General features: G+C 37.1%; 1 protein-coding gene across 5 annotated transcripts; it reads left to right on the top strand.

Moving 5' to 3' along the window:
• Positions 1–8195: 8195 nt before the first annotated feature.
• Positions 8196–12212, top strand: mitfa (melanocyte inducing transcription factor a). Of its 5 annotated transcripts, none has more exons than XM_053315236.1 (9): positions 8196–8228; positions 8935–9147; positions 9264–9359; positions 9506–9614; positions 10078–10161; positions 10482–10535; positions 10835–10910; positions 11112–11259; positions 11808–12212. In XM_053315236.1, exons 1-9 carry the CDS (start codon positions 8196–8198, stop codon positions 12210–12212), a joined length of 1218 nt encoding a protein of 405 aa, XP_053171211.1. The 5 variants fall into 5 exon arrangements, with proteins under 5 accessions (XP_053171211.1, XP_053171210.1, XP_053171208.1 ...); XM_053315235.1 differs by having other exon boundaries at positions 10479–10535; XM_053315233.1 differs by having other exon boundaries at positions 10069–10161; positions 10479–10535.
• Positions 12213–12712: the final 500 nt, after the last annotated feature.

Below are 12712 nucleotides of genomic sequence, written 5' to 3'. Positions count from 1 at the left end.
CTGCTATTTGCTGCAGAGCAGTGGTTCCCAACCTAAGGGTCGGAAAGCTGTTTTCTAATTTCTGCTTTATTTCATCTGGATTTCTGTATTTTACCACAACAAGCCTCTAAAAGTTATTCAGCTTCTCAAATGTAATGATTTATTGGTTTGTCTATCTTTGGTGAACATGGTAATAAATGGAAGACTAGTTAGTCTAATATCTAATGACTAATCATTATTGAATTAGACATTGAAGATGTAACCTTGGACTGTGGGGAACTTTAATGGATATTTTTCACTATTTTCTGACATGAATTAACCGATGAATCAAGACAATACTCTGTGACTTAAATGGTAAACAATGCAACTTGTGACTATTCTAAGGGGTCATAGGCCAAAAAGGTCAGGGACCATTACTGTAGAGAATTATTACTGAGGGCATTAGGCAAGAGTGCAAAATAAATCTCCTCCTCAAGGCTTAGTACATATTGCTTTGGACCTATGGGCATTCAGTGCCTTCTCTGGTGTCAGTGATTTAAATGTCCTGGAGAATACACATTTTATTCTTAAAATAAGCAAATTGAAGTCTGTTAGAATATCATTATTTTAGTTTGAACCTGAAGTAAAAGAGAAGAGTACAACCTACTGTAAAAATTATGAGACGGCTTTTGTCAGAAATGTTTCAGTTGCAAGCCATTAAACAAAGAATTCATTCAATGTTGTATAAAAACAAATAGTTGTACAAAAGCTAACAAACTTGGTTTCCACCAGTATTTGGAGGCAGCATCTGTTTGCTAATGGGCACAGAAATATAGAACATTTGTGAAATAATACAATCATCAAATTACGCTACTCTTAGGGCCTGATTTACTAAGCTCCCAAATAATGGGTACTACTGTAAATTGCGTGCACAGTGCAATAGATTGCGCATTTCGTTTGCATGCGTCTTGAGGGTGATCTCCTAAGAATAACTGTGTAAATGAAAACAGGTGCAACAGGGCGGAGACAGCGGTATGTAAATGAGGGGTTTGTGTCTTAATGGAGAGTTTGGACGAGCAGAAAGCTGCAAGCACAAAATGAAATGTGATCAGGTTCTAGTGGAAGAGGTTAACAAATATATTGAGTTATAACAACAACAAATATTACCAGAAAAACAAAGACATATGGGAGAGTATTTGTGACAAAGTCAATGTTGTTAGTAAAACCAAAAATGTTCCACTCCAAAATTATAACACAGGCTGTCACTGTGCCTCCGTCTCCTCCTCCTCCTCTCCACAGTAACAGCAGTCATCTGTGCGCAGTGCGCATCCGGTTAATACCTGCCCTTCAAAGGTATTATTTATAGACGCAGTTTCCATCAGAAATAATACCTCCAGGTTTGGTAAATCACAATGCGTGTGCCAAATAACATATTTGCATTTTCTCCTCCATGTATTTTGCACACTGGGGTTAAAACACCCCATATTACATATTCATTACGGCAAATGTACTAAATGGACAGCTCGTATTATCTTGCACAGTTGATAGATGCAAACCTCAGTGCGCTGTGTTAGATCAGCTTGCACATTTTTTGCGGGTGATGTCAAGTTTGCACACGTTTTTAGACACGCAAACCTTTAGTAAATCAGGCCCTTAGTTCACTATTTAGTTATCTGCACACACACTTCTTATATCTTGCCCTGTTTGGTTTGACCGTTCAGCCTGATGACATTCCAACACAAAACTTCATATCATAAAGCTTGATTGGGTCAAATTTTGAAATAGCAGCCCACCATGAACTGAACCAAAACAAGTAATTTCAGTAAGGGATCTATTTGACCCACTGCAGGATAACAAACAGATACCCAACACTTTTTGGAGAAAATGATAATTATAATAATAACTAGAACATGATAAATTAGAATGATGTTATAACCGTAATTTTGAAATATCAGCAAAACAAATGAAAAGTAAGGAAATTGGGCTTCAGTTCTCACCAACCATGAAGAAAGTGTCGCTTCAACACTAGGTCAGCCTCACCAATGGTGTAACTTAATCACTCAGTGAGTCAGTCAGTCAATCAGTCAGTCACAGACAGACATTCAGGGTTATATAGCTGGTCCCTGGTCAGTCAGTCAAAAAACACTTGTTTTACCAAGTTGTAGTCCATCCACACACTGGTATTCTAGTAACTGGCTGTCTGCTGGGTGTTGACAGTGTCTTTAGCCTCAACAGTATGCTCAAATTGGTGTTGTGCTACAGGTCAGCTTCAACTTGGCTGTGCAAAGCAAGAAGGTTTGAAAGCCCCATTTTCTAGATGTATCCATTTAATTGGAGATAATCACTGCTTAAGTCAACAGTTTATTAAATATTCCTGTTGTTGATCTTCAGAGGACAGTCCCTGTCAGCCTTCAGGATGCAGTCATGGTTGGTGAAGTGGAGCATCTTGCAAATAATTGTATGAGGGAGTGTGGTGCCCTCGCAGAAGTTTCAACTTTCGTAATCTTAATATGGCGTTTGAAGCATTTCTGGTTCAATTTCTTGATGTTTGCTGGGCAGACTTAAATATGTCATTGGATCTGGTCCAATCTGCCCACAAAAGTTGTAAACTGTGATTTGACAAACAACTGTTGCTCCTTCAAGGCTAGTTCAATGAATGAAGTTTATTTGCTATCTGCAGCTGGCTTGCCTTGGATCACGCCATGTTCTTTCGGCTTTTCTGGTTGACAATAGGAAATTGTGGTTATCAGCAGTAACAGATGCTGACAATCACTTTATGTTCTAGCACCTATATGTTTTGAAAGCTTCTTATCAGTCTAGCTCACCCTTTGGTGGATAGTACGTGCCAGTTAGCTGAAACTGAGAATGATAAAGGTCGATCACTGGTCAGTAGAGATGAAGTAGGGAAGAGACTGGGTAGCTTGTTGCGAGGCTGCAGATTTAATTTATTTGTTAACTTGTTTGCCTTGTTTCAGCTTCATTTATTGCTTCTGTTTCATTATTATTTTTGTCAATTAACATCTCCTTTTTTCATCACCTGCTTCTTTAACAACAAAGTTTCCAGTGCCAAATAACATCATCTGACCTTTATATGGGGTGACAGCACTAAACAACTAAATTGATTGGACACATTTGTGTGCAATTAAGCAAGGTCAAAATGACACAAACATTTTTCTGTAAGAATACTATGATTTTGAATTGATTTTGGCAAATTATAAGATAACTAAGCATTTAATGCAAAGACACAAGATTAGATCTTGAAGTTTATTTTATGTATTTCATGAATGCCCAAATTAGAAAAAAGAAAACTATAAACAAGGCAAAGCTTGACCAAATGGCCTGAGGGCAAGTTTTTTTTTCTGTTGTTACCCTAAAACAAAGAACTCTGTCATTCTATCACTTCGGTGGTCCATCCACTTAAGCTGTAAATAGCTCTACATTGTGATACCAAGGCTTGATTCAATAATTAATTATTCTTCATTGTTTATAGTATTCAGTTTTAAATCTGTAAATAATTAATGACACATAATTTCACTTTTGATTTTATACTAAAGCCCCACATCTTAAAATTACACATTACAAGGCCAATATGACCTCTGTTCACATTAGAGGAAGTTAATAGTAATATGGGCTACTCTGACAAAAACCTAGCCTTTTTATTAGTCAGTTTTCCTGAACTAGTATGTGTAATGAGTCAGTTACAGGTCGTGATATCATTGGTGTGCCTCTGAGGAGCCAGTGACACCAAAAGTCAGGGGGACAGGGGAAGACAGGGGAAGCCCAGTCTGTAAATGTGTGCATTAATAACCTCCATGCAAATATGCTCTGCCAGTGATAGATCCTGTGTTTTTATCTAATGTGCAGGCTGGGGTCGGGGTGTCAAAGATTAGAATAGCTATAGCAGAACTGGAAAAAATAACTTTTGAAGAACAAGAAAGATGTTTCTACTCTATGTTATGAAATGAACACTGTATCTGTGGTATACAGAAGATGTAGATCTGTAAAAGTGGAGAAATGTTCAGAAGTGATATTTATCTTTATCTTTCTACTGTGCCAATGAGCATTTGTAATTTCTCTTAAGGCTGACTTGCTCTGTTATTAATCTAATACAATTTTAGCTTGCTTAAGATAAAAAACATAAAGTTCACATATGCTAAAGACCAGTTTTCATGTGTCTATGGGGACCTAGAGAAGCTGATGAGTGCATAGTAGATATCTACAGTAAATGTCCAACCCTGTTTCTTAAAAATCATGTTTATAGACAACTCAATTATGAATTATGAATTAGTGTATTTAATATTTTTTTATTTTGTTAAAGGATATAATGTCTTAAACATTCCTCCGGCTCACGTTAAATAGATCCACTGCAACTGGTCACTGTATATTAAATGTATATTACATCTGTGCAACCATTGTGATGTTTAAATGTCACAATGGTTCAGATGAGCTGGAAGCAACCAGGTGGTATCGTTGGAAACAGGTTGTCACTAGTCAAAATAAACTTGTCCGAACCAATATTGGTAATTTTTGTTATGAGAACTCAGAGTGTTTGGTTTTTCCTTATGTGCACGCAAGCCATTTAGCATTTTGTCATTCAAAAATAACATAAAACACAACAGGTGTAATCAGTGAGCTAAGATAATCTGCTAGGACGATGGAGGTCCGATGAACTTGAAGAGCCCTTAGATGTCTTGTAGCTTTGCCATGAGCCTCAATTTTACATAATAAGAAATATCAACACTTAATGTGTAGCCAAGACATTCAATTCACTTGTACCAACCTACTGTCACACGCAGCATTAGCTTCCCCAACATGTTGGACAGCATTAGATACCATACTAGGTTGATTTACATGTATATGGTTATTTGTTACATGTCATACACGCATGACTTATTAATGAGCCATTCATTTTCAATAAATGTTCCCTTTGATGTGATTTGAAAGCAAGACGTTAGTATGAAAATGGTGCTAGTGGAGCCGTTTCCTTACATTTTGACACACAGTAAATGTTTAGCATCTTCCTGAGAGAAGATGCCCCCAAGTGTGGCTGGTTATCAAGAAAGGAAGAAAGTGGAGCTGGTCCAAAGATATGAATGGATCTGTTTCTTTTCAGGGGTCAAGGAGTGACGACTATCTCTTGAAATGTTATTGGTCCTCAAGGCATAAGTCTAACACATGGACATGTGCTCTCCTTGAGAAGGTAATAAACCCCTGTCTCACAAAGAGTCTATGAATAAAGTGAGAGCTTGGCTTGCTGTAGGGATAAATGAAATACATCCCTTGTTAATAGTTCCTTCTCCACCCAAAGGTTTGGCTAAAGGAAAAGGCCACACTGCAGAGGGGAGACAAAGAAACGTTCTACTATGAGTTCACAAAGAATGCCTTCTCTGTTTTATCATACAAGACTCTGTAGAGCCAGAGGGCACTTCCCCTGTGTTTGTATTCACCTCTCCAGCTCCTAGTGAGTTTCCAATAACCCAGACAAAGCCGTGGTGCTCTGTGTTCTAGCAGCGTTGCACGAGATGCTGCAGCAGACATCTTTATTAATTAGCTACACATGAGGATCCTGATAAGCAGCTTAATACGTTGGATAAATGTTTGATTCTGGGGATGGTTTACAATTCATCATCATGAATAAAGAGGCATTAAATCAGCTTTCAGTGCAATGCATTAACTTTTTAACAGCGACAAAATGTATGTTAAATTCTGTAAATAATCAATGTTTCAGTTTTCGCCTGCGCAAAATATTTGATGTACATCCAGTTGAGTGTATTAGTAACTGGCAGTACTGAATCGAAAATGGAGAAGAGTTTGGCGTGACATTGATGTTATCCCTCTGTGGAATAATAACTACAGCCTAAAAAGCTGCTATTATTGCGTTGGAGGCATAAACACACACACACACACACACACACACACACACACACACACACACACACACACAGTATAAACAAGTCATGAATAAATGATTAAAATGCCCTAAATAAACATTTACAGTACAAGTACACACAAGGATTTTTAAATGGACGATAGACACATTTAATCCTTTAATGCAACTTGAAAAGTAATTTGAATTTAGACATCTTAACAAATACACATAAAAGTCAAACACAGGCTTGAAAATATTTAATGGTAGATAAAATATTACTGGAAAAGTAAAAGAAAATAACTTGCCTGGAAAAGAAACATTTCATAGAAGAGTCACATTATCATTTTCAACAGAATTCACTTTTAGACCATTTTAGTTTTTTCATGCTAATTATCATTAGCATTTGTGAAACTTTGAAGAGAGTTTCAAAATAAAATCAGTTTCTCCCAAGGCGTAGGTACTAGGAACCTTTTACATGGTATTAAAACTTGTAGCATATTGTGTAGTGGCTCCTGTGTGGATAAATGTGAACTTTTCATTAAGAGTTGGCATATCGTAGTCCTGTAATAAGCAAATATAATTGTTAACACTGTCTTGGTCAAGGTACCTTTGACCAAGACATTGAATCATGCTATGAGCTATCACTCTGAAGAGGACTGCAGACTGAATAACCAAAATGAAAATTAAGTGATTAGTTTGGTTTATGCATGGTTGACATTTATCATTTATGCACATATTGCTACCCAAATGTAATCAATCATTTTTATTAAAGAGAAACTGTATAACATTCACTACCATTGACCACATTAACAGTGAATTTACCATGACTTACTATCTACATCTACATCTTTTCTATCAAATGACTTATCTACATTTACAACAACATGGTTTTGGCACACTGCCTTTTTTAGAATAAAGTACATACAATCCATGGAAACACGAAGGAGAACAAGCTTCACAATACAAATCATTGTGACTGAACTTGAACCCAAACACTCATGCAAGATATTGGCTTAAGCCATGTACATTTTTATTGGTACTTCACACATGATATAGTACTAAAGAAGATATAATGAAATGATTACTGTATTATATTATATTTTGAGAGGATGAATTATGTACAGGTCAATCTCTCTTTGGGTCTGTTTGCTCAGAACTCAGAAATAGCTTCTGGGTAATTGCCACTGTAAGGCAACACAGAACCATCTACAGTGTATGTACCATGGTGACGTTATAGCTACATACAGTATTTGCTGTAAGGAGTAGTGGCTGGCAAATTATTGTTGCATGCTGTTCTGTTCTGACTTTGCTGAATGTCACTTAACTCTTTTACTTTATGCAACCAAACATGAAATATTTTGCTCAAGAAATTTTGTGCTCAGATTTTGTTTTGTTTTTGTAATTGTGAAACTTTTACTGCATTTTAAACGGAACCAGATGAGTTGATGGGTTATGTTAACACCCTGTTTCAAATATCACTGCAGTCCCACCATGCATTTTTTTTTTGCCCACATTTTTTAAAAGTCCATCACCACACCCTCTGGGCAACATGCAGTGCGCCATTGACTGTGTTTGGCGCCATGATCAACTGATTCACAAAAAGAAGCCTATAAAAAGCTTTGGAAGATAAGAAAGATAAACTCCCTTTTGATTGTTTCTTTGTAAATATAGGGCTTCATATCAAATGTTTCCCATAGCAAAGAAAGCATGTGTCAAACTCGACAAAACTATATTTGAATCATCGAATTTAATACGTTTGCTGGAACCCTTAAACCCAAAGATACTTCTAACTCCTTCATCAACCCATTCACTTCCTTAACTCTCAGTAATGTGACTGTTTAACGATAAATAGTCAAACCTAATTAACCTCTAGAAGTCTCAAAAAGTGGGTGGGGTTCTTAAACACACCATACATTTGGGTTTTCATATGGTTAGTTTGCAGTGGAACACTGGTGTCAATTGTGTTCCTGGTGCTCAGAACAAATAATGTTTTATATTAGATGAGCAGAACTAAAGATTAAACGTTAGTTGGCCTTAAGCAAGTTTCAGTTCGTAGACTACTGGCCAACCAGTGAAAAGACTTCTTTGTCAGTTGGAAGTGGTGACGTCAAATGGGCTTTATAAAGACATAAATTCATAGTTAAGCAGGAACAACACAGAAGTGGGAGGATGAGTCTCTGTGTCCTCCTCCATTTCTTAACTTGCATAACTAATGAGCCTCAAGCCCTTGATAAATTAAGCAGTGACTAGTGACTGCTCTCAGATTTGCACATACTAGCTTGCTGTCCACACTATAGGCCAACAATATAAAGGGATTATATACTGTATTTATATACTGTATGTTTTTATCCATTACTAAACAATTAACATGTTGGAGATGCTTGAATACAGCCACTATCAGGTGAGATGGGTTTATTTTTATTTCACAATAGATTGATTTCTGGAGTAAAATATTGTTTGAAAATGCCGCTAAAATTTTATATTTTGTATTTATGTTGTTTATTTATGTATTATTTAATACTGTGCCCCCATCTCTGATAAACTTCACATAGATCGCAACTTTTAATGCTATGCAGTTCATGTAGTCTAGTAGTTCATTTTTATATTGCTGCATGAGATGTTGATGTTCTGCATGAATCTAAAGTTTCATGTGACCATATGTGGAGAATTTTAGTAAATGACGCTATAAAAATATGCATTGCACTACTGAGATAGGCCCTTCATTTCCCTTGTAACCTAACAGTTTGAAGTGCTCTGTAACACAGTTCAAGAGCTTAGCCTAGTAATACAAAAAACAAGCTTGCATCAGCCTAGAAAATGTGGCTTTTAAAATTGTGTTTTCAGGTCCAATGATCAGCATGATGAAGTAGAAATGAGTCATTTAACTGCAGCCCAATAGTTTGATTTCATGGGTTTATAAGCTTTTGATTTATTTGAATTTAAAATAAAAGCACTGAACATGAAACTGAATCAAAGACATTTTTATTTTGATATTTTTTATCATTTTGCTCAGTGTATCATCACATTCAAACTGCATTGTGAAGCATTATTCCAAATCAAATCCACACGGGTATTCTTTGGTTGTAATGTTAACCTGTTGCCCATAGGTGCAGTCACACCTGGAGAATCCTACCAAATACCATATCCAGCAGGCTCAGAGGCAGCAAGTGAGGCAGTATCTGTCCACCACCTTGGGTGGTAAAGCCGGCAGCCAGTGTCCCAGCCAGCCCCCCGAACACGGCATGCCACCCGGGCCCGGCAGCAGTGCCCCTAATAGTCCCATGGCCCTGCTCACCCTTAGCTCCAACTGTGAGAAAGAGGTACACTACTTTAATCACATTAGATGTGGGTGCCATGATATAACACACTAACACACACACAGAAAGATTTTGTGGTATATTAATCTAGGAAAAAAATATGTTTCTATGTTACACAGATGGATGATGTCATTGATGATATAATTAGCTTGGAGTCAAGTTACAATGACGATGTTCTTGGACTTATGGACCCAGGACTCCAAATCAACAACCCGGTAATTTGTCATGATATTCCCTTCTTTGAAATGATGAATATGGTATTAAATAAATTATATCCATGTATGTGAATTTGACTAAAAATCAAAATCAAATCCATTTCTAAACATACATTGTAATGACACTTTTGATCATTTGCTTGTAGCTCCCTGTGTCTGGTAACCTTCTGGATGTGTACGGCAATCACGGTCATCCTCTCCCGGGCCTCGGTATCAGCAACTCTTGTCCACAAAACATTAAAAGGGAATACACAGGTAAACAATTGAGCAAAACCTTTAACACATAGTCCTGATTATCAGTATTGGCAAATGACTTGTATTGTTGGTTTACTATATCATTTGGGTTAAGCTTAATTGGGAGACATGGACAATACAATTAGTGCAGCAACTTGACTGTGAAATCAATTTAGGATACTTTTCAGTGAGTGATATCTGAATTGACTCTTTGCAGACTGTCTTGGTGAACCAAACCTCACTCCATATGTCAGATCTGACTAAAACACACAGTTTGTGAGGGTATAGTTTGTGCAGTATTTTGGCAGGAAGACTGTAAATTATTGAGTTTATGATCACTAAATCCAAATGAGGGGAAAGTCAATACATTTCTAATGGGATATTGAAAATAAAAGCATAAGTGTGAGCAAATGTGGATATTGTGTGCCATTTGGAAATGCACAAGATACTATTAAGTCAATTATTTACCAAATAATTACTCCAGCTCCTGGCATGAAGCAAGTACTGGACAAGCCTGGATCCTGTGGCCAGTACGAAAACTATCAAAGGCCAGAGGGCTTTCCAGTAGGTAAGCAAAGCAAAGCAAAGCAAAATGAAATGAAATGAAATGTAAATTATAAAAGATGTTTTCAATCTGATTTTTAGAAACTGTATGTGATATATTTTGTGTATAACTAAATTGCACACAATATGAAACAAACAGGATTGTAGAAATCAAAACTAATATTTTAGCTTTTTCTCCTACTGTACTCTTCATGTAATCAATTTCTTATTAGCTTAGCTAGCTAAGTGTGCTAGACTAAGTAAAATTTACTATGATTCTATTCATTTGTAGACTGATGTTATCTCAAAGCACTTACGTTCACGTTTCTCTTTGCTTCACAGAAGCTGAAGTTCGTGCTCTTGCTAAAGAAAGACAGAAGAAGGACAATCACAACTTAAGTGAGTCCATAAAATCTCATTTTTGTAGCAGATTTTTTAGTGATTCTCTTAATGCATACCTACAGTCTTTGGGACCATACTTGCTGTCAAGTATCTAAAGGTTTCCTTTAAAATATCAAAGCAGCTTTGATTTCCTGGGAGAACTTGTGTTCAATGTAAAGAAGTTGTAAAACATTAAAAAGTGTGATTCATATCAATTTTTTCTATGACCTGTAATTATTCCTTCATAAACTACAAAGACTGGTTTACCAGGCTGCTGTACTTACCATATATTGTATTTGATACATGTCAAATTATAGTTGAACGAAGACGGAGATTCAATATCAACGATCGCATCAAAGAGCTAGGAACCTTGATACCTAAGTCAAATGATCCGTGAGTATTTTTTCTATTTTTTGTTTGTCTGTTTGTCTATTCAGGCAATCAATCATTAACTTTGTTTTTAACATGTCACCCTTCAAGCATCCTTAAAGTGTAATGATGTAGTTGTTCAGAGGGGCCATGAAGAATCCTGTGCTGTTCTGGTCAGCTGGTCAGCTGACTCTGACTTTAGACTTTTGTCCCTGTTTACCCCAGAGACATGCGCTGGAATAAGGGCACCATTCTGAAAGCCTCAGTGGACTATATCAGGAAGCTGCAGAGAGAGCAGCAGAGAGCCAAGGAGCTCGAGTGCAGACAGAGAAAGGTGGAGCATGCAAACCGCCATCTAATGCTTCGTATACAGGTGGGTCATCAAGAGAAATCAAGCAAGAAAACAATTTTAACCATCTCTTCATAGATGCTGCTGATGTAGGGTGGTTGATTTTCACATAAAATCCAATAAACTGAGTTTCAGCTTATTTTTCATGAGTCTTATACCCAGATTCTGCTGTCTTCATTCAGCGTAGCCTGTATAACCACAATGTGTCACTTTTACAGATTGGTCTTTGTGTGGATTGAATGCGTTAAGTAGTGTTTTAGAGTTGCTTTGAGGCAGCTTATGCAGAACAGAGTCAAGCTAAGCTGTTTTCCCCTGTTTCCAGTTTTTATGCAAAGCTAAGCTAATCAACTGCTGGCTATAGCTTCAGATTTAGCGTACAAACACAAGGATCATATCATCTAAATCTCAACAAGAAAGTGATTAAGTGTATTTCACAAAATGTCAAATTATCTGCACTATTAGAATTAGTACTTTAAGTTTATAAGATGAATGTATTTTTAAAAATCTGGTGGTGGAATTAAGTTTAGGTGTGTTATATACATCATATTTTCTTCTTGTTTTTACATCCATAGGAGCTGGAGATCCAAGCCCGTGCTCATGGTCTTACAGTGGTGCCATCCCCATCTATCTGCACGTCAGAGTTGATGACCCGGGCCATTAAACAGGAACCCGTGATCGGTGACTGCCCCTCAGACCTCTACCAGCATACCTCGGCTCCTGACATGTCCCCTCCAACCACACTGGACCTCAACAACGGCACCATTACCTTCGACCAGATTCCCTCAGACGCCGGGGACACTGGCCCCTATGGAAACTCCAGGACCTGTAAAATGAAGGAGCTGGTAAGGGACAACACCCTGTCACCAATTTCCCATAGCGACCCTCTGCTGTCCTCCATGTCCCCAGATGGCTCCATCAACATGAACAGCCACCACAGTTCCAGCTCCAGTATGGAGGACAAGGAGCATGGCTGTTAGCATTATTTAATGCGGAAAGCCACAGTGACACTTCTTATCTGTAGCATCCCATCAGTGAGAGACATCCAATAAAGTGACTTAATGGCATCCACATGACTAAGTGGATAAATGAACTTATAAGTTATTTTTATCTTGATTCCATTTTTTTTCTTCCTTTATGCAGGTTTATTTTATGACCTCTAATGTTCAAATACTGATGTGAGTGTGACCATAGACATTTCCATACTTCTATGGTAGACATTATTTATACAGTACAAGCTTCTTTTCTTGATGCCATGTAAATTGACAGACCGATTGAAGACCACGTGACAAAAATATACACAGTGACTGAAAAATGTAGCATTACTGCTTTCAATATAAACTGGTCATATATAAACATTTATTGGTAATAGTGTAAAATGTTTACTCAGACTGTCCAAACCTGTTATATTACAGTGTTTACTTTACTAATTGTCCATAGAATGTTAGATTACTGACTCAGTCATCATTTGTACAACATG

Source organism: Scomber japonicus, chromosome 3, assembly GCF_027409825.1.
Source record: "Scomber japonicus isolate fScoJap1 chromosome 3, fScoJap1.pri, whole genome shotgun sequence".
In the NCBI taxonomy this organism is placed as follows: Eukaryota; Metazoa; Chordata; class Actinopteri; order Scombriformes; family Scombridae; genus Scomber; species Scomber japonicus.
Note: the sequence above shows the minus strand (reverse complement) of the source record. Positions and strands in the feature narration are given on the sequence as shown.